Source organism: Leptonychotes weddellii, chromosome 3 (genome assembly GCF_054177405.1).
Source record: "Leptonychotes weddellii isolate Sample4059 chromosome 3, ASM5417740v2, whole genome shotgun sequence".
Taxonomy (NCBI): domain Eukaryota; kingdom Metazoa; phylum Chordata; class Mammalia; order Carnivora; family Phocidae; genus Leptonychotes; species Leptonychotes weddellii.
Genome location: NC_138371.1, coordinates 9,819,742 through 9,842,664, shown reverse-complemented (window position 1 = coordinate 9,842,664; position 22,923 = coordinate 9,819,742). Strand labels below are relative to the sequence as shown.

General features: G+C 39.9%; 1 protein-coding gene across 1 annotated transcript in view; it reads left to right on the top strand.

The window, feature by feature from the left end:
* DAW1 (dynein assembly factor with WD repeats 1) overlaps window positions 1-22,923 on the top strand; it is a 53,292-nt gene that overhangs the window by 7,704 nt on the left and 22,665 nt on the right. The window contains exons 2-7 of the mRNA XM_006746697.3: window positions 6,961-7,033; window positions 10,412-10,556; window positions 11,969-12,027; window positions 14,489-14,611; window positions 18,314-18,413; window positions 22,461-22,568. Coding sequence (XP_006746760.1) covers window positions 6,961-7,033; window positions 10,412-10,556; window positions 11,969-12,027; window positions 14,489-14,611; window positions 18,314-18,413; window positions 22,461-22,568 — 608 coding nt within the window. The remainder of the gene's footprint in view (window positions 1-6,960; window positions 7,034-10,411; window positions 10,557-11,968; window positions 12,028-14,488; window positions 14,612-18,313; window positions 18,414-22,460; window positions 22,569-22,923) is intronic.

Below are 22,923 nucleotides of genomic sequence, written 5' to 3'. Positions count from 1 at the left end.
TTGGGGGCATAGATATTTACAATTGTTAGATCTTCTTGTTGGATAGACCCTTTAAGAATGATATAGTGTCCTTCTGTGTCTCTAATTACAGACTTTAGTTTAAAATCTAATTTGTCTGATATAAGAATTGCTACCCCAGCTTTCTTTTGAGGTCCGCTGGCATGGAAGATGGATCTCCATCCCTTCACTTTCAGTCTGGGTGTATCTTTAGGTTCAAAATGAGTCTCTTGTAGGCAGCATATGGATGGGTCCTGTCTTTTTTATCCAATCTGCAACCCTGTGCCATTTTATGGGAGCATTTAGGCCATTCACGTTGAGAGTGATTATTGAAAGATATGAATTAATTGTCATCATGTTGCCTGTGAAGATGTTGTTTTTAGAGAGTGTCCCTGTAAATTTCTGTTGTATATCACTCTTAGGGTCTTTCTCCTTTTATAGAAACCCCCTTAATATTTCTTGCAGGGCCGGATTAGTGGTCACATATTCTTTCAGTTTCTGCCAGTCATGGAAGCTCTGCATCTCTCCATCCATTCTAAATGACAGCCTTGCCGGATAAAGTATTCTTGGCTGCATGTTCTTCTCATTTAGTACCCTGAATATGTCTTGCCAGCCCTTTCTGGCTTGCCAGGTCTCTGTGGATAGGTCTGACGTTATTCTGATGTTCCTCCCTCTGTATGTAAGGAATCTCTTCACCCTAACTGCCCTTAAGATGGTTTCCTTGGTTCTAAGATTTACAAGTTTTACTATTACATGCCGGGGTGCTGGCCTTTTTCCTTGATCTTGGGAGAGGTCCTCTCTGCCTCTAGGACTCGAATGTCTGTTTCATTCCGCAGATTAGGGAAGTCCCAGCTACAATTTGCTCAAATACATCTTCTAGTCCTCTCTCTCCACTCCCTCCGGGATTCCAAATATTCTGACATTGGAACGCTTCATGGTGTCACTTATTTCTCTGATTCTATTTTCATGGATTCTGAGTTGTTTTTCCCTGGCCTCCTCTTTTCCCTTTTTATCTATTATATTGTCTTCCAGGTCGCTTATTCGTTCTTCTGCCTCACTTACCCTAGCTGTTAGATTATCTAGATTGGATTGGATCTCGTTGATAGCATTTTTAAGTTCTGCCAATTCAGCTTTCATTTCTGCCCTTAGAGACTCTATGTTGCCATTAATTGATTACTCCATTCTAGCCATTGTCTTCACAATTGCTAGCCTGAATTCCATCTCTGACATCTTGGTTAAATCTGCATCCATTTGTAAATCTGCAGCATAAGTCATAATCTCTGAGTCTTTTCTATTTTGGGGGTTCCTCCTACCCATTCTGTTGATGGGTGTTTGAGGGAATGTATAGAGTCCAAATTATTGACCAGAACCCAAGCAAGATGCACCTGTTTTCTTGAGACCTTAGGGTTGCTGGCCTCTTGTTTTCCCAGCCTGTCCTCTGGGGGAGGGGTCTGCCGCGCTGGTACTCAGGCAACCCTGTTTGGGCGGAGTTGCCCTGCCCCTCCGTGGCGGGGTATGGGCTCAGCGGGAATCAGTTTTTGGGGCTTTTGTTCTCTGGTGGTTTTCCCTGGTGGCTTTCCGCGTCTCTTCCATGAGTCAGAGCAGAAGAGACCATTTCCAATCCTCTGACTCAGAGCAGAGAGATCGCAGTCTGTTCTTCAGTGGGCTCTCCAGGCCACACTGTCTCCATTTCTGTCCATGCTGCTATAAACTGCAGCGGCCTGGGTTGTGCACCCCTCCGCAGCACCCCCAGTCCTGCCTCCAGGTTGGGGCACATCTCTGCCCTTTGTGCTTCTAAAACTGCCAGCTGTTCCCAGTTCACCTGCGTGACCCCGCCGCTCCGGGTTTCTGCCCCGGGGGCTGCCCTAAATTCCTTTCCCCGCCGCTACTGGTCTCCGAGTCTGTGCCCCGTCCCCAGCATGTGAGGCTGTCCCTCACCGGTGGTGTAGGATCCCCACGGACAGGCTCCCTTCTGCTGCCGTTTATCCTCTGATATCTGCCCGCGGAATCAGGGCTCCCTGCTTCGTACCTCAAAACCACCTGTCTGCGATATTCTGCTTGTAGAGATCCAGATCTTCTTACATCTCAGGCTCATTTCGTGGGTGCTCAGAGTGGTCTTGTAGATATCCAGCTCAATTCCGGGGACCAGTTGAAATAGGGTCCCCTACTCCTCCGCCATCTTTCCTTCTAGAATGATTTTTCAGTTCTAAAATGTTATACTTCATGACACAACAGCTGCTTGGGTTCACCTACTTAGGTTGTGCCAAACCCATGCAGTGCGATTGTGTTGAGATGAATTCCTCCCAAGATTGTAACTGTGCAGTTGGGTGAGTGGTGATGTCTGACACTGGGAAACAAACTCTGTAGGAGAAGTAGGATTGAGGGGGAAGATCCTGGACTTGTTTGAGGTACAGGTGAGATATCCACACGTCTGGAACTCAGAGGTCTAGATGGGAGATTACAACTGGTAATTGTTGGCATACTGATGGTAATCAAAGCTGTGGGTATGGGTGAATTTATACAGAGAAAAAAATGTAAAGAGAGAGTTCCTAGACCCGAACCCTAACCTAAATCACTATTTAAAGGTCAGGTCTAAGAGGAGGAATCAGTAAAGGAGAATGAAAAGTAACAAAGTAGAGAAAAAAGACAGATTTCATAAAAACCTATGGAGAATTGTATTTGAAGAAGGAGGAAGTTGGTCATGGTGTTGATTATCTCTGAAAGTCCATGTGCCATAAAGATAAGGACTGTCAATTGCATTAAGCAATCTGGGGACACTCATCCAGTCATCTATCAGTTAGCTTGTATTCAACAAGCACTGTTTGAACAGTTCCTGTGCACCAAATTTCATGGTAGACACTAGGGATAAAGAGAAGACAGGCCCAGGAGTGCATAGTCTAGTGAGTCAGATGTGGAGAGGACAGAAAACAGAAAGATCATAAAGACAACGGGGAGGGGCAGGCACCACTGAGGGAGAAATGAAAGCCAGAGAGGGGAAGGTGTAAATCCATTTGACAGTGTTGTTTGTACTTCAAGTTGGCTAAATCATGGGCTTACTGTGCATAAATCATCATGACTCATTCCTAGGAGGGTCTTCCTGGGAGTATAAAGAAGCATATGGTTTCAAAGATGTTAAAATCTCACTGGGGGGAGAAGGCATAGAGGCAATTTATGTAATACAAGGTGACTGTGTCACAAGGCAATATTTGATTACTCATTAGATAATAAGAACTACTTAATGAGTTTCTAGATGCCAGGTGCTTTATATACATATTATTTCAACTAGCAAAATGAAGATATTATCTACAAATGAGAAGACTGAGATTTAAAGAGATTACTGTAACATGAAATAAGTTAGGACTTGAGCTGGAACTCAAACCTGGATCTGTTTGATGCCATGTGCATGCCTTTTCAACTCAGCCACATTCTATCTCAATGGTTCAGTGCTTTGGAAAGTAAATACAGTGTTTTGGATGGAATTTCTTATTTTCTCTTGATCTAAAAGGCTTCTGGAATCACATCTGTTATATCAAATTTATGGAGTTAAGGCAGTGATTCTCAAATTGTAGGAGGACCCTTGGGGGCTCTTGTGTCTTTTCAGTGGGGCCTCAAGGCCAAATCTCTTTCCATAATAGCAGATACCATTTGGATTTTTCATGGTGTTGACATTTGCACTACTGGTTACAAAAGCCCTGGGAAGTGAAATCTCTGGAAACTTGCTCCACATCAGGCGGTAGCAACAAACTTTCATAGTGGTCATTGTATTTCTCACTGACACAAATTGCTGATAGGAAGAAACCCCCTCAGTTTCACTTAGGAATGCCCTTGATGAAGCAGTAAAACTTACTAATGTAGTCAAATACTGACCTAAGAGTACTTACATTCTGGCTGATGAAATAGAAAGTTCTCATTAAGCCCTTCTGCTGCACAGTGATGTTGGATAGTTGTTTTGAGGAAAACACTTGTGTGGTCATGTGAGCTGAGAGATGAACCAGCCATTTTCTTCATGAAACACCCGTTTTATGTGAAAGACTGAAAAACAAATGTGGCTTTCAGACTTGGACATTTGGAAGACATTTTGTTTGGAAATGAGCAAAGTGAGCCTGGAACTTTCAAGCCAAACTGTCAGCATTTCTTGCCAGTGATAGAATTCGAGCTTTCAAGCAAAAATTAGAATTTCAGAAAACTTGTATCTACTGTCATGAGCTGGGCAGCTTACTGACACTGAAAGAGTTTTCTGATGATAGATATTGGTAGTGACATTAACAAATGTGATTTTTGGGGGGATATTGTATGATGATATATGCCAACATTTAGAAGGTGTGCATAACTCAGTAAACGAATAATTTTCGGATGTCTGGTGCATGATGTATAAACCATACATGAATAAAAGATCCTTTGAGTGTGAGATAGACCAATGGATTTTAATGTAACAGAGTATGAAGAGTTAAGTGATGTGGTTTCAGATTCTATATTGCAACCAATCTTTATGAATTCCCACTTGTTAAGCTTTTTTTAAAAAAGATTTTATTTATCTTATTTTTTATAATATTTATCTTATTTATTATATTATTTATCTTATTTATTATCTTTTTTTAAAGATTTTCTTTCTTTCTTTCTTTCTTTCTTCTTTCTTTCTTTCTTTCTTTCTTTCTTTCTTTCTTTCTTTCTTCTTTCTTTCTTTCTTTCTTTCTTTCTTTCTTTCTTTCTTTCTTTTTCTTTCTTTCTTTCTCTACAGAGACACAGCAAGAGAAGGAACACAAGCAGGGGGAGTGGGAGAGGGAGAAGCAGGCCTCCCTCCGAGCAGGGATCCCAACGTGGGGCTCGATCCCAGGACCCTAGGATCATGACCTGAGCCGAAGGCAGATGCTCAATGACTGAGCCACCCAGGCGCCCCACCACTTGTTAAGCTTTAATATAGTATTAAAGAAGATTATCCATGATTACTTGGAAATGCAATTAAAATAATTTCTCATTTTCCAACTACATATCTGTGTATGACCAGATATTTTTTCCATATACTTCATCTGAAACACTGTGTAGGAACAATTTGAATGCAGAAGCAGAGATGAGAATCCAGCTGTCTTTCATTCAGCCAGATATCAAAGAAATTTGCAAAAGTGTAAAATGATGCTACTCTTCTTGGTTATTTCTATAAAATATGTTATTTACATTAGCATGCTATGACTTTATTATTGTTATTTTAAAAGTTTAATAAATAATTTAAAAATTTCTCGATTTTAATACGTAAAATATTACAAAAACAAAAACTCGTTGGTGTCCTTAATAATTTAAAGAGTGTAAAGTGGTCTTAAGGCCAAACTTTTGAGATCCAATGGCCCATATTTATAGAGGTAGTACAATAAAGTGGGTAAGAGGCTCTGTTCAGGTTTTATTTTTTCCCCAGTAAATTATCTCTCTGTTTTTCAGAATGAATATATTCTATTGATCTGTCTTCAAGTTCACTGATTCTATCCTTTGTCATCTCCATTCTTCTACTGAGCCTACTCAACAAGTTTTTCATTTTGCCCATTGAACTTTCCAGTTCTATAATTCCCTTTTAGTTTGTTTAAAAAACTTTTATTTTTCTGAGACTTTTTTATTTTTTCATTTGTTTCAAGTGAATTTGTGAATGGTTGCCAAAGTATTTTTGACATCCCCTTTAAAATACTTGTCACATAATTCCAGCATCTGATTCACCACCATATCTGTGTTTGTTGATTATCTTCCTCTGGTTCTTGGGGTGATGGGTGATTTTTTTATTGTATACTGGGTATTTTGATCTATTGATTGTCTTTTCCTGTTTATTGTATCCTGGACATTTTGGTTCTTATGTTAGGAGACTCTTGATCCTATCTGAATCTACTTTGACAGGCCTGTCACCATGTTTAGATTTAGCATAGAGGTTCTGGTCTACATTGTGGGCTTTAGTTCCAATGGCAGCTTAGTTTCATGAGCGCTTGCAATGTTATTCTGGTCTACTTCGTTTTTCTGATGCTGTTAAGTCTCCTGCTCAGTTCCAGCTGGTGCCACCTGCAAAGTGGAAGGTACTTCTCAGTATGCCTGCTCTCACTGAGTGACCTTCTGGGGGGAGGGGGGCACAGGGGACAAGACTCTAGGCCTGGTGACACCACTGGTTGAAAGGCAGGAAGACACTGCTTCGGTGCCTGATTGTGGAGTGGGGTCTGGGATATCCTAGGACTTCATTGCTGCCCCTTTTGTGGGTGGATGAGGCTGCCCACCAATGGCTTGGGTGAGGAATGGGGACTGAGTGATCCTGGGACTTCCCTGTGGCTGCTGTAGACAGATTAGATGGCCCCCTGGGGCCCTAGCTGAGGGTCTTGAGGAGGCCTGGGTCTTTGTTGCCAGGCTGCTGCAGGCAGATCCGATTACTGCTGGGGCCCAATTTTGCAGGGGGACTGGGACAGCCCAGAGCTTCCTTCCACTGCGGGATCAGACTGCCTAAGGAGCCCCAGTTGTGGAGCAGGGCTTCTGGCTCCCCATTAGTTCTTTGTCTGACTTTTCTTTGCCTGGTCCTTTGGCCACAGAAAGCAAGCTTTGCTGTTGCTTGGTTTTTGTTGTCTATGCTTTTTGGTGGTTCCAGGCTGCAAGTCGCTCTGGTTTCCAGTTTAGGGGTATATGGGAGGTAAAAAGAAAACCCAGGGAACTCACCACACTGTCATTGCTCAAGTCCTGAGAACTCTAGCCAGTTTACCCTCTACCCAACCTTCAGTTATTTTAGCATTGCCTGTTGAATAATTTCAAGGGTATGTAGCTGTATTTAGAGGAAGGACTAGGGAAAAGTGAGGTCACACAGTCTTGTTTTAGAATCAGACATCACTGTGTATGCCAAGAAATTTAAAAAATTAAAAAACAAATGAAAAAAATTATGGCAAAGTAGATTAGCTTTTGACATTGGTTGTCATCCTAAGTGTTTTATAACATGTTTGCTTATTTTTATAGGAATTATGTTGGAATATGAAAAGAGTGGAGAATTGAAAACCAAATCCATAGATTTGCTCAACCTCAGTTCCAGGTAAAATAGCTACGCAATGCAACCTGGGTTTCATATCCAGATTTTTTACTGGAAAACGCTGACACAGGGTGATGTGTGGATGAGCTGCATGAACTCAGACAATACTTTGCTACAACAGTGTCCTGTGCTGTATTATTTCCTGCTTGCTCCAGTGAGTTCTGCTTGAGCATCTTGCTGGGTGAGGGGGAGATGGGAAAAGGATCATCAGTCTGCCGTTTTTTTGGTCCTAAATAGACCAGTTATTGTTGTTGTTTTTAACATTTTAGTTTAGAATAGTTTTAGAAAGTTGTGAATATAGGAGTTCTCATATGCCCCATGCCCTGCATCCCCCATCATTAACATCGTAGATTCGTGTGGTACATTGGTCCTAATTAGTGAACAGGTACTGATACATTCTTACTAACTAAAGACCATGTCTTATTCAATTTTTCTTGTTTTTTGCCTAATTATCTTTTTCTCTTCCAAGATACCACATTACATTTCATTATCCAGTCTCCTCAGGGTCCTCGCGGTGAAGAGGATCTCTCAGACTTCCCTTCTTTTTGATGACCTTAACATTTTTGAGGAATACTGGTTATTGGAATTTTAAGAATACTACTAAGGCTGTTACTTTCCTGGGAGATAAACATCACACAGGGCTGACTGCATTCCATCCTCCTCATTAATTGTCATGGGGCAGAGTTAGGAAATCCTCTTGTGAGATCATACTGCCCAGAATTCATTCCCTTTAGGGAATCCTATGCAAAACTCAAAACAAACAAACCAGAAAGAAATCCTAGGCAAAACTCCACTTCAAGAGACAGAATCAGATTAGTGATTATCCTGCAGAAGCCCATGTTCAGATAAGGTAAAGATATTTTGAGTGAGAGAAAATTTTAAAATAGGACAAAAATACCACGATACGTGTTTCAGAGTTGTTGATCCAGTGAAATAAGTGATTTTCCATTGTAACTGTCCTTCTCCTTTGTCATGATTATCGGGGAGGGGAACAAAGGCACGTCTCACATAACCATAGTTAAATAGTAAATGAGCTGCTCTCTAGTTTTAAAATGAGCCCCAGCAGCCTCATGGCTCGTCAGAGCTGCGGCCACTCGAGGGCTCTGGAACTTGTCTGAGGGTGAGGACAGGGTGTGGCTCGGATGGTGATGGTTTACGTTGAGTCCTCTTCTTATTCCAAGTGACCACACAGAGAAGGTACTCAATTGTTTATTTTTTAATCAAAAAAAATGGTGGCAAAGATAATGGCATTGAATTTCATCTACAACAAGTCATTGTTTTATCTATTTTCAGGTAAGACAAGGTCTAAGATCAAGTCAAGATTTCAGTTATTTTTGTAACGGGCACATATTACTGATTATGCCAGCATGTAGAAAGTTCCTTTGTTAGACATTCATTTATTGAGTCCATAAAGATGTTATTTGCACCTTCTACATGCAAAGCTCTAGTTTAGAATCAATGAGAGGCTATAAAGAATCTTGATCCCTACCTCAGTGAATGCGTTGTCTAGTTTGAGAAACAACTTGTACCAGACAGAACATCATATGAGTGGCACAGATTAATGTTTATACGAGAGAATAAGTTCCAGCTAGAAATGCAGAAAAACACAGATTTTATATTTTAAAAAGTGTAGATCCTTAGGATGCTGTAGTCATGCTATGTGGTATATAAATGTCAAGTAGAAAAATGTATGGATGTTACTTTTGGTTCTGCTCAAGAATCTGGAAGAATTCTGCATATAAAAACATTTGCATGATATGATATGACATACTGGAGTTACCGTATTGGAAATGGGAAATTAGAATACCACAGGGTTGGGATGTACAGATTAAATATCTGGTGAATTTAGATCTTGCTGGGAAATCTGTTTTGATTTATAACAGTGGTTGGAAACCTTTCCAAGAGGCATTATCATCTTCTTAATTCTTAGGAAACTGTGAGTCCTTTGACAACTGACTCTCTTGGAATTTATCAAAGTCATCATTATAAACTGTCTCTGATTCATTTCTGGTCTAGATATTCATTCCTATCCCGATAGATTGTATTTCTTGAGAGCTGGGACTGTATCTTTTACCTTCCCAGGGCCTAAGCAACAGTAGGGTAAAAGTTAGTGGGATGAATAGTCTTCTAGCTCAGTGCCTTATAAGAACTGGAGCTCAGGAACTGTTTATTTAGAAGAGGAGAGGCATGCTTATCTGAATTTGCATTTCTGGGAAGCAGCTGTTGAGACAGAGGTAGGAGAAGTAGGTGGGTGACAGGTTATTGAGAAGTGACATCTGTGACAGGAAGCGAAGCAGAGTTCGGCATGAAGAGCCATTGACCATGATGATGCAGATGTGACAAGTCTCTGCCAGCCCACAGGGAGCTCTCGATAAAGCTCACTGGTGAGAGTCCCTCTGGGGGAAGAAATGGCCAGGATCTTGCACCGTGCACTTGTTCAGCCCTGGGCTGAGGGCTACTGGAGGAGGGCCTGCCCGGGGCTCCGGGATCCGATGCTGAGGTGGATCCTTAAGGAGCTGCTGCTGGAGGCTGTCAGCTGCCTAGGCAACCCCACCCCCCATCCCAGCGGGGCCATGAGTCTGTTCTTGAGGGAGGGGATGGGCAGTGCATCTTTGATACATGTTTGTGACGTGTTTTGCAAAATGACCTATTTTGGCTGCTTTGTGGCTTATAGACATTATTCTTTTTCTTGAACAATTATTATCCTGGACTAGCAAAATTGATCAGCATTGCTATAGATTATTTGAGTATTGGGGGAAACCTTGACTGTACTTTTCAGAGCAGCTTTTTTTTTTTTTTTTTGGGAAAATGATGTTATAGTCCATATGAAATATTAATCATCATCATTCTTTGAATGTCCATTTTTGGTTAGATACTTTCTCATTCCCTAAAAAATATTTAAAACTTAACCTTTTCAAACCTCAGTTTCTTCATCTCTGAAATAATTACGATAAAAGCATTAAATTGGTGGGTTGTTACAGGATTAAACAAGAGAGTGTATATAAGATTCAAAGTATAGTGGTACCAGGAACATTCTGTATATGTTCACTAAAGAGACAAAAGCAACAGGAAGAAAATAAAGAGCTCATGTTCAGAACCAGTATGCACTTGGCCTTCTCAGGTGAGCAAATCAGAATCCTTGCACACCTTCCATGGGAGAATCTCGGTTTATGACAGTGCATTCGGAAGAACCTGCGCCACTTTCATGCAGGCTTGATTTCTTTATTGATTTGTATTTTTCCCCAGAAATCTCTTAGTAAAGCTGATGGCATTTTGACACTTTATAGATGTCCTTCATAATGCAATGCAATTCTTTGTGCATTGCCTGTGTATGCAAATTTTTGCGTAGAAGAAAGTAACTTTTTTTTTTGTGAATTTCAGCACTGATGTCAATGCCTTAGTAGAAGAGATACAGAAAGCAGAGCCTCTAATCACAGCTTCACGATCAGATCAAGTAAAGCTTTTAATACAGAGATTACAAGATAAACTCAGACAGCACAGCAACCACAAATTTTATCTTTTTAAGGTAATGCATGTATTAAAAAAAACTAGAACTTCAGTGAATTAGTTGTTTCCTATCAATCTGAGACAAAATACAGATTATATTTCCTCTTTATCTCTGTGCCTCACATATATTTGCTGAGACTAAGTCTCAACAAGTATCTGTTTGTTGACTGACTGAATGAAATTCTAACATTTATTTCTTGAGGAGTTAAAGAGAGATTTGTAGTAAGTTTGGCTGTTCTTTACAATGTTAAATTTAAGGGATGACCATTAAGGTAGTTTTAAGTTATTGAAAACTTAAAATTCTTTTCAGTTGGAGTAATATTAAGAAGTTGTATTTCATGGTATATCAATATTTAATATTTTCTGCTTCCAGGTGAACTAAACTATATTTCAGTAAATTATTTATTGACATGACTTATATAATAATTTTAATGCGGTATAAATGTACCTATTTTTCTCTATAGCTTTTGCTATAAGTGAAAATATCACAAATATTGTCACTTATTCAGGACAGTTGTCGTTTTTCTTAATTATTTAACAATATTTAGTGGTTTATTCTAGTATTGTTCCATATTACACTGATTTTCTTTTTATGATTTAAATAAAATTATAAGAAAATGTAATTGTTATTTATATACTTGACATATTCTACCTGATACAAGATATTCAATCTTTTGTAGTCATCCCTTCAATGTATTATTGAAAGATGAAGAATTATTCTTATGGTATCTCTTTGTTCCAGCAGGTGGCACTATTTAACTTCAAATATGAACTCTATACATCGCCTGACCTTGTAATTTATCCTCCAAAGGGAACATTTTTGATAGTGAAAGGGGACACTATTAATAATTATACTCCTGCAGTAGAAATAACTGAGACTGTCCCACCCTCACTACTCTTATCTATAAACAGACTATCCAATTTATGTATGTTCATTCGATAAATATTTAGCATCCACCATATGTTTGATAATGTAGAAAGATAAGTAAGATAAGATATACCCTGACCCTAGAGGAGCTTTAAGATTCCAAAAGTAATAACTAATTGTAAAATCTATATTTAAACATATTTGGCATATTTCCTCTATATACTATTCATGCATATGTACAAAACCTTGTGCAGTACTTAAAATATTATGGATTAGTGCTATTTGATATCTTATTTAATAGCAGTAAATTATCTTAAAAGCAAATTCATGGAAAACACAGATCTAACTATGTTTTTGCAGTTATTTGTAACTATCAAACGTCTTATTGGTCTTAATGGTAGAAGGCACAATGCATTTTTTTCCATTTGTTCAGATAGTGACTGTTGTCCATTTATTTATAATTAAGACAAACTTGAATGTCTTCATTAGTCTGAAGTTAAAATTAATGAGTTAAACTTACTTTTTTTCAGTTTAAAACAAAATTGTGTTTTCTTTCACTGAAGGTTCTCAGAGCACATATACTGCCATTGACTAATGTTGCACTTAATAAATCGGGCTCATGGTAAGGTTCTCAAATTTATTTATTTAAAATTTAAAACTTTAATTTATTTAAAGATTTTATTTATTTGAGAGAGGGAGGGAGAGAGCGCGCACGCGAGAGAGCACGGGCAGGGCAGGGGTGGGGAGGGGCGGAAGGAGGGGGATAGGCAGACTCTTCCCAGAGCGGGGAGCCTGATGCAGGGATCAGTCCTAGGACCCCAGGATCATGACCTGAGCCACCCAGGTGCCCCTAAAATTTTTAAATTTTTAAATGAAAAGAATTTATTAAAAAATTATTAGACTTTATTTTTCATAGTGGTTTTAGGTTTATAGCAGAATTAAGCAGAAGGTACAGAGATTGGCCATATCCACCTCGTCTCCACACACCCTCAGATTCCCTCTTTCATGGCCCTACATTGACAGACACATCATTATCACTCGAAGTTCGTGGTTTACATTAAGGGTCACTCTTAACTTTCGTACATTCTAAGGGTTGACAAATGTATAATGACAGGGATCCACTATTAAGGCATCACACAGAGCAGCTTCTCTGCCCTAAGAATCCTCTGTGCTCCACCTCTTTATTTCTGTATTTCCATTTCTATTCTTTATTTCTAATTTTTAACAACCAAGGAATAAAAATTTCTTTTTTTAAATTAAACTTGTATATATTTAAGGTGACAAGATTTGAAATACATATACACAGTAAAGTAAATGTTACAGTTGAGCTAATTAACATATTACCTCCTCACAGTTACCACTCCTTGTGTGAAGAAAGCACTTGAAATGCATTCTTTCAGCATATTTCCAGTATTCAATCCAGTATTATTAACTACAGTCATCGTGCCTCTGCATTGTGTGTCTAGACTTACTCATCCTGCATAACTGCAATGTTATACCCCTTGACCAACGTCTCTCCATTTGTCCCACTCCCCAGTCCCTGGTGACTACTGTTCTACTCTCTGCTTCTATGAATTTGACTTTCTTTTTTTTTAGATTCCACATGTAAGTGAGATCAGACAATATTTGTCTTTCTGTGGCTGGATTATTTCACTTAGCATAATGTCCTCCAGGTTCATTCACATTGTTGCAAATGGCAGCATTTCCTTCTTTCTCGTGGCTGAATAATATTCCATTCATTGCTTGATGGACATTTATGTTGTTTCCATATCTTGGCTACTGTGAACAATGCTGCAAAGAACATGGGAGTGCAGATATCTCTATGAGATTCTGATTTCATTTTTTGGATAAGCACCCAGAAGTGAGATTGCTGGATCATATGGTAGTTCTATTTTTAATTTTTTTTGGAACCACCATCCTGTCTTCCATCACGACTGTACCAGTTTACATCCCTGAAGAAGCTAAGAGGAAATGCTTAGAGAAGAATCAAAGACACACTGCCTTGTCAACCCTTTCGTTTATCTGGGTTTCAATGTCAGGAGTTGTGCTCAACTTTTATCATTCCCACTTGACATAGAGACTGACTTTCTAATTTTGTGCATTTTTTCCCCCCTGTGTTGGGCAAGTATCTTTCCTAGTGGAATAGTTAAGGAATAACTAAGATACTATTATTTTACTTTAAAATTTGAGAGGCCAACATACTAATTATTCCTGTAGTAGAATAGTCATGTAAAAGGATTGCAAATCCTAAGCAAATATTCATCCAACACTTACTAGTGTGCCAGTCATGTTCCAGGTTTGCAATGGCAGTAAACCAGACGGGTGGAAGGACTAGCATGTATAATAAAGGAAAACAAAAATGAGTTTCTCAGAGACTAGCAAAGAGGTCAATGTGGCGGCACAGGGTGTGCTTTGGGGTAAAGTTGAAGTCCCAGAGACAGCCAGTGCTGCTAGCCTTGTGGGCCATGAGCAGAAGTTTGGATCTTCCTCCAGATTGCTAGGAAGCCATCTGAGGAAGGCTGAAAAATAACTCCAATTTCAGGGTGGAAAATAGACTTATAAGGGCCATGTGTGAGCCAAGACTCATTATAAGATGGTTTCATTTGTTGAGGCAAGCGATGGATGCTGATGAGAAGTGGCCACCCTAGGGGTGTACTTGGAGATTGAGCTAACAGAATTTACTAATAGATTGTGTGTGGGATGTGACGGAAAGAGAGGAGGGATGGTGCTAAGATTTTATGGTCTGACTAATGGGAAGAATGATGCTGTTTATCGAGGTGTGTTAGAGTTTCAGAAAATGTTACTGATTAATGCTTTAACTATTAATTATTTATATTATAAGAATGATTATTGGCAGTATTACTCTATTTTATTTAGTGACTCCTTTTTGGGTTAGGGATAAATTGGAAAGTTTCTAATCAAAGGATTTGGATATTGTTCCCAATTTAACTGTTCTGCATCCACAGTTTCCATTGTAAAAAGCAAGATAAATGGGCTTACAATCATGAGGGTAAAAAAAAATGAGGTCTTTATTAACACACTGCTATTGTCACTTTGTGATTCATGTATATTCCTTGTGTTAGCTTTATCACAGGAAGCTATGATCGGACATGTAAAGTCTGGGACACTGCATCTGGAGAAGAGCTTCACACCCTGGAGGGCCACAGGAATGTGGTCTATGCCATAGCATTCAACAATCCTTACGGGTACGAAGACATTCACTCACTCACTTATTCCTTATTAATCCATTAATTTGTTTATTCTTTTCTCCCTCCGTTTATTGGGGGAGGAAATGAAAAAAAGACCTAAAATTTGTCAAGTGCTTGATGTGTGCGTTGAAAGCCTTCTCAATACCTTCTTCGGTGCTTAAAGGAGTTTTGGGACAGGTATTACTGTTCTCATATAAAGTATATAAAGTTCAAGTACCCTTCCCGGGATCACACAGTAGTAAAGAGGAGAGCGAGAGTCCAAGTTCAAGCAGAGCTGAGCTCCTTCCCTTGGGGGTTCCTACTGATGTTTATAGCAATGGTTTCTGGAGACTGTGACATACCCACATAACATGGTCTACCTTGTTTAGAAGTTAATTTACAGTCCTTTAGCAGGAAAAAATGTGTATAGTAACATGCTACATTAACAGTACAAAATATAATTGCATTTTTCAACCAACCTCTAGTTAACTGATTCAACAGATTAAGTTAGTTCTCTAGCTATCCTTCTGCTCCCTGAATGCTTGAAGCAACTGGGCCACCCACTGGGCCACCCACTGGTATGCCCAGCTTCTTGTCCCACTGGTTAGGCATAAACTTACCAAGAGTTAGTTGTGTTTGTCCATCAGTCTGCTTATGTTGGATGTGCTTTCAATTGTAATTATAGAATTTAATTGAGTATTGCTTAAATTAATGAAATATGAGTGTGAAAATAAAGCTGTTGTTTTTTTGTGAAAACGTAGATAAGGCAAATCTTCGAAAAAATTACTACTAAATGAAGTTGCAGATGAGATCAATGTAAAAATTAGAAAACACATTGAAACATTTATAAAACCTTTGTATTCAGATTGTTCTGCTAGTATGTTTATGTTCTCATTCCATTTTTAAGAAAAGAACTGGAAGTGGTAGAGGTTGGATATGATTTCTGGAAGACAAATAACGAGCTCTGGTTAGCCAAAGAAAAGGCCTTGGCCTTGCATATTTGAGTAAAAAATTTTAATGTGTGTCTTTTTTCTTGATGGCTTACTTTGACTTTTTCCATTTGCCAAGCTGTTTCAATAAATATAAGGTATTATGATGACTAGAACAAAACAGCAATGGTTTGCTGCAAGGAGAAAGATCCATGTGATTTCTCCTGGTAGAGACTTTGAGGATGATATGGGGCTCAAGCAGAAGCGTGGAAGATGGAAGACGTCTTCCTCAACACATGAAACAAATGAAAGGGGAGGACATCCTAGGTGAGGGCACCCTGTAGCTCCGGAGGTTAGGTGGGACTTGATCTGGCTCACCCAGCACCCCCAGCTCCCTAGTGGACATTTCCTGGTGAGAAACAAAAGAGGGCAAGATCAGAACATTCTGTGTAGTTCGAACTCTGTTCTGGAGGACCCAGTTGTGATGAAAGCTTTGTGAACAAAAGAGGGTCTCAGTGAAAGTGCTGTTTCAGGAGGGCTGTTCTGGCAGAGACAAGGGGCCGGAAGGTTTGGAGTGGGATGAAACAGGAGGCAAGGAGATTAGTTGGAGGCAGATAAAGTGATAGATTCAGGAGAAGATGAGAGCAGTGTAGGATAGTGGTAGGAGCAATAAAGGGAATTTTATAAAAATTTGATGCACTTAGAGTTGAAATTTTATACCATAAATATTAAAAACTTGATATGTGGGTTGCTAATGTCATTATATCACTTTAAAATGTAACACACTTTTAAAACACAGTAATTGTGATGGCACAGTCAAACTTAATTGGTAAATTAAAATGATTAAATATTCCAATTGCATTACCAAAAATTTAACTGTGATGTATGCAGTTTTACATTGTAGACAATGATAATTTTTATAATACCTTATCGCACCAACCTGTGGGAGAGAAAGGTTTTATTGACATTATAAATTATAATGTTTTACTTCTAGTATAATTTCTACTTTAATTGCAATGTTATTTAAAGGAATTTAAAAGTATATTCTTTATAATATAATACCATATCCTATAAAGTCCACTTAAAAGATATGATATTTTTGCATGCCTATCTGAGAACATAGTTTTTTGGGGAATAAAGAGGTAAAAATGCTTCATCTTTTGGCCCTTTTATTGGATTCTACCAAGACCCCCTGATGAAAAACTTGCTTGTCCAATTACATAGTCTGATGACTTATGTATGGATTAAAGCAGCATTTTTCCATGGCATTTTGGGGCATTGGGGTTTCAGCAGAATGAGTTCAAGATAGCCACCAAAGAATGAGAGGGAATGTGTGTGTGTGTGTGTGTGTGTGTGTGTGTGTGTGAGAGAGAGAGAGAGAGAGAGAGAGAGAGAGAGAAATAAGAGAGAGAGGGGAGAGGGAGAGAGAGAGAGATGAACTTCAGCCAGTTTAGTGTTTGTGTGTTCTATACATTAGGTCAGGAGTAAGCTTTGATTCAATAAAGTAATTCTAAAAAAAGATGTAATCAGTATTATCTTTTATCATGTAGTGGCATATGGATATAGAGAGCAGTGTGTGATCAAACAGGAATTAATCGAGAAACAACAGGAACTTGAGACAGTATGTTTGAGAGGCAAGAGGGATGGGAGATGGAGGGAAGGAGTAAATAAAGAGCACACAGGGCTCTCAGCATGTCTGAGCAGAAGTTGGTGGACATCAGCAGCTGATGAGGAATGCCTAGACTGGATGGAGAGAGAGCCAGTGCAGACTTTGGGTTGATAACCAGTCTTGAGTGTTAGGAAGCTCTAGGTGGGTTGGGTGGGTATTCTCCAAAACAAACTGTCCCCGGAGCATGGACAGAAAGGACCTCACTCCCTTTAGTATCAGAGACCACAGAAACACTATGTGGGTAGCCTGAGAAGAAAGGAGAGATACAGGGCATCAGGGTTATTTTGGACAAATTATCAATTCTGCAACTGTACCAAGCATATAGAATTTGCTTTATGATATGTATTTGGGGTCTTAAGACCTTTCACACTTTTGAACAATGAACTTGCACTGTAATTGATGACCCAGTTTAGTGAACACTTTGATGACTTGCTGTAAAAGACAGGGGTCAACGGTAAAGGAAAAGATTTAGTTCCATGGTCAAAGGTTAAACAGGCCAACCTACTCTAATCTGTTGGATGTTGACCGTAACTCTGCTCTACGGTATACACTGGAAGCCTCTTGTTTGAAAGGGACTGGTCTTTTCCGTATTTCCTCTCTAGACACTCCCTCTTGTTCAAGGACCTTAGCTTTAGAGTAATATTGGCATTATTTTCCCAAGGAGACACTAAGTTCTCAAAACCTTATCTAGCCATATGGTTAATAGGATTTATATCTTTTCATTCTTCTTTTAAATTCAACATTATCCTAGACCTACTAATAGAATTTTTCTGTGTCCTTGCAGCTCAGACATTATTCATTTCCATTTGATAAGAATTTTCTAAACTAAATTTTGTACCATATTCACTGTGCTAATTAAAAAACTTATTGTAATCCCAAACATAAATTTTACCTTTAATGTAAAATATTTAAAATTAAACATTTAAACTGATACTATTGAAAAATTAGACCTTAATTTTGTTGTCCACTGAAACAAATGTCAGATTGCTTATTGTTTTAAAAACAAAGTAAATTCCTGAGTAGATAGACCCATGTATTAATATCTCTGGTCTTAATCAGTGTATCATATACTGTGCTTGAATTTGTTTTCAAAATCCACATTTTTTTTTTTTTAAATCTTAGTGACAAAATTGCCACTGGGTCCTTTGATAAGACTTGTAAGCTATGGAGTGCAGAAACGGGAAAATGTTACCATACCTTTAGAGGTCATACAGCAGAAATAGTGAGTATATTTATTTTACTATATTTTTATGTTACTCTTTTCTTTTCTTTTCTTTTTTCTTTTCTTTTCTTTCTTTTCCTTTCCTTTCCTTTCCTTTCCTTTCCTTCCTTCCTTCCTTCCCTCTTTCTCTCTCTTTTTAATAGATTTTATTTTTTAGAGCAGTTTTAGATTCACAGCAAAACTGAGTGGAAGGTATAGTGATTTCCCCAATACTCCCTGCCCTGCCCCATACATGTCCCATTATCAACATCCCCCACCAAACCTGTACATTTGTTACAATTGATGGACCTACATCAATACATCATTGTTATTTCTTTTTAGTAGTCCATTATACAAATAGTGGTTCTACCTTTATGATCAATTTTACAATTATATCCAGTATTTTTAGTTTGTATATATTTTACATGGAGGTATTAATGTAATATATAAACTATTTGAGCTTTTATATCTTGCAGTTATTGTCAAAGACCCATATCCTACATTGACTAAGAAGATATGTAATAGGATAAACATTTGAGTACAATATCCAACCTCACCTTTTCTTTTTCAGTGACTTGCTTTTAAAGGACTGATGATGAATCCTTTATTCTAAGAATAAGATTCTTAGAATAGCTTTTAAAGTAACTTTTTTATATCATGTGAAATATTTAGGCTGGTTGTTTTCTGGATATCATTAGAACTCGAATTTGCATAAATAGTTTGATACTCTAAATAGCTTTTGCTATTGGGAAGACCTTGCCCTTGGCCAATTCTGTGTTACATCTTATAACAATTAGTGAGATAATTGTCTCCCTATGGGACAAATGATAGCTTTTAAAAATAACCAGCCTGCTTATTTTAGGAGTAAAATTTATTTATATTTATCTTTTGGATTCATGGTGTATTTATCCAATAAGGGCTCATGCTATGTTTAATATTTTGCTAGCCACTGGGGGATACTGCATTGCAAAATTATAACTGACCCATTAAATGGCATTCAATATGCACAAAAGACAGCTTTGTGCTAATATATAAGCCCTTTACATATATTAGCTTAGTTGCACCTCATCACAACCCTGGGAGCTAGATATTTCCCCATTTTACAGTTGAAGATGGCAGGGTATAGAGAGAGTAAGTAACTTGTCCAAAGTTGTAAGAAAGACATAATCCTCATTCTCACACTCCCTTGGAATTTTGTAAAAGTTTTCTTTATATGTAGTTCCGAGGAAGACTTTGATGTCAACAACATCAATCCAATAAATATTTACTAAATATTGACTATGTGTTGAGCGCCGGACTGTGTGCTTGGCATACCAGATAGAATCACACATGGTTCTTGTCCTGCAGGGATTTTGTAGTTCAGTGGAGGGAGTAGAGGCATCAGTAAATAAGTTCAGAGATGGGTTGTAGGGTGCTAGGAGTTGGTGGGGGGTTTAGTGTGGTCACCCTCCAAAGGAGGGGGGTGTTAAGGAAAGACTGTGCAGGTAGATAGCACATTCTCCCGGCAGTGAGAGCTGCACTGGTCAATGCCCAGAGGAGGTGTGCAACCGGGGTGGGTGCTTTCAGACTCAGATGACTCCATGTGGCCAAAGCAGCACTTGCCAACATTCCCCCATGATGACATGCACAGAATAGGTCAAAAGGGCTGTGCAACACACTTGCGGCGGGGGGCTGCCTGCTGCCCATGGTCAGAGGTGCTGGCTAAGGATCCCTGGTGCTGCCCCGCTGCCTGGGTTAAAGGCACCATGTCTTGTGCCCCTGCACCCCATTCAAAGCCGTATCACGTGGTGAGCATGATCGAAGTGGGGAAGGCTGGCAAGGCCACAGTATTGATTCATATGCTGTGCTAAGGCATTTGGACTTTATCCTGTGGATAACACCGTGCTGTTGAGACTTTTTAGGTGGGAGGTAACATGGTCATTTTTACTCTTTGGGGAGATCCTTCTTGTGGCAGCGTGATGTAAGATCAGAAGTAGGGGCCAGCTGGCCATCTTGTTGCAGTCCAAGCAAAGACGACAGAGGACTGTCGTGAGGCAGGTGAAGAGAATGCGAGAGAGGCTGGAGTGGAGGAGTAGGATGGGGTTACCAGGCAGCTGTGAGGTGTGAAGGAGAAAAGGGGCCCCAGGGTGATTCCCTGACTTCAGACAATGGCAGGGCCATTCACCAGTTCTTTATATAAAAAGATGAGCCGGTTTGTGGTCATATGACTTGCATGTCTTAGATTGATCCAAGCTGCCTGTGTGATGTCCACACAGAGGCCCTTTGGGGCTGAACCAAGCACAAGGTCGGGGAAGGAGACGTGGGTGCCTGAGTCACGGGCATCGGGGTGGCCGTGGGAACCACTGAGAATTGCAATTTCTGAAAGGAAAAGGGTCAGTATGGGGAGAAGTGTGATGGCATCTTGAGCAGCTGGAGAAGAGAAGAATTCTCCAAAAGATACAAACAAGAGATAGGAGGTAAAAGAAAAAAAGCAGAGCACTGTCAAAGCTGTCAAGAAGGAAGAGAATAGGGTGCCTGGGTAGCTCAGTCGTTAGGCGTCTGCCTTCGGCTCAGGTCATGATTCCAGGGTCCTGGGATCGAGCCCCACGTCGGGCTCCCTGCTCCATGGGAAACCTGTTTCTCCCTCTGCCTCTCCCCCCTACTCAAATCCGCACTCTCTCTCTCTCTCTGTCAAAAAAATAAAAAAATCTTTAAAAAAAAAAAAAAGGAAGAAAATATGGAGAACAAAGGAGTCAACACTGCAGGCGTCAGGGAGGTTAAATGGAGTGACCAAGAGAGCCTTTGGATCATTTAACCAGAGTGGTTCCAGCAGTTGAAGTAGTGGGGGATGGGCAAACATGGGCAAGCAGTGATGATGGCACACTATTTTTCCAAGGAATTTGGTTGTGAAAGGAAAAAAAGGTAGCTAAAAAAGAGTACATAGAGTCAAGGGAGGATTTATTTTTATGTCGGAAGAGCTCGAGGCTATTTATAGGCCACTAGGAGGCATCCAGTCTAGACGGAGGGAAAAATTAGTGGGCACGTCTCCTCTAGGAGTGCAGGGAGGAGGGTGTCTCAGGAGGGCAAAGGGATCCCTCTGCACCTGACACTGAAGGGAAAGGAAGTGAGGGCCAGGTGAACAAGGTCCCCCCATAGGTGTTTTCTCCGGGAAGTAGTAGGAGGCCAGGTTATCTGTGGGGGCGGGATGAGGACAGACTGGGGGCAAGAGTGGGGAAAGGGAGAATGTACAGGGCCAGAGGCACGTTCAAGTAGGGAGAGAATGGTGCTGAGGACACAGCTGAGGACAGAAGGCCCGAATGAGCGACACCTGTAATCTGCTAGGTGGTTTTCTTAAGCTGAGTGGTGAGGGAGGGCCAATGAGTGCGTGAAATGCCAGCTTGATACAGTTATTAGGAGTCTTATGGATGGTGCTGGGAAAAGACAAGGAGTAAGGTATTGAGGAGGCTGGCAGGAATGATGCTTCCAGGGTGTCAGTTGAATGAGGATGGGGTGCCAGGAAAAGGCAGGGGTCTCAGTGAGCTGGAAGATATCCTGGGGGTGGCTTGGTAAGGATGAAAGTGGAAGCATTGGGAAATTGTACCAAGAGATGGATGTATGGGTAGTGAATTTTCTAGAAAATGTGACGTTGAGGTCCAGGGTGTGGCCACAGAAGTGATTATGAAAGGTTGTCTAGGGTCATGGGTCTGGGCTACTGGATTGACAGCTCACACGAAGGCCAGCTAGGACATGGAATTGAGACCGTGAGCCAATAGCCAAAGTCCTGGGCAGGTGATGGAGCAGGATGGAAAGGACTGTGAGGTTAACAACAAGGAAGATGGGAGCCAGAGAGCATGAATCTCAAAGGAGATGGGTTTGCTTTTATTCTTGCTCTTCTGTGGTCTAGATCAAAGCAGCCTCTTGCTTCAGGATTCAACCTGCAGAAAGCAGGCCACCCAAATGCCACCCTGGTATCTCACTGCAGAGAATTAGGCTGAACCTAAGGTGGTTGCATCTTGAAGCTTTTCTATACAAAATTAACAATTCAAAACTCTTATCTTTCTAAAATTTCTTCTATTTCCTGCAATTCAGGTGTGTTTATCATTCAATCCTCAAAGCACATTGGTGGCTACTGGGAGCATGGACACAACAGCCAAACTGTGGGACATTCAGAATGGAGAGGAAGTGTTCACTTTAACAGTACGTGCATAATGTCACCAACTTCGAGGGTTTTGCATTTTCCCTAGCCATTGCTTAGCATAAGCCTATTATTTGAGTTTGTTTTTATTCATATTCTTATTACAAAATGAGTTCTACATCAGAAGATATTTTTGAGCTATTGGTTTTCAGACTGCAGTGAAAAGAGTTGTCCCAGTTGGTTTGCTGGCTATTCCTAAAGACTTTGATGGGGGAGCTGAGGAGGCCACATGGGCTTTTTTATTTTGACTATCTTCCTTCTGTAAGCCATACCACGGACAGCTTAAATCCTAGTGCCATCCATCTGGCTTAAAGCCAAGTAGGCGGAGGCTAGCACTTTCTGGAAGAGGCAGAATTG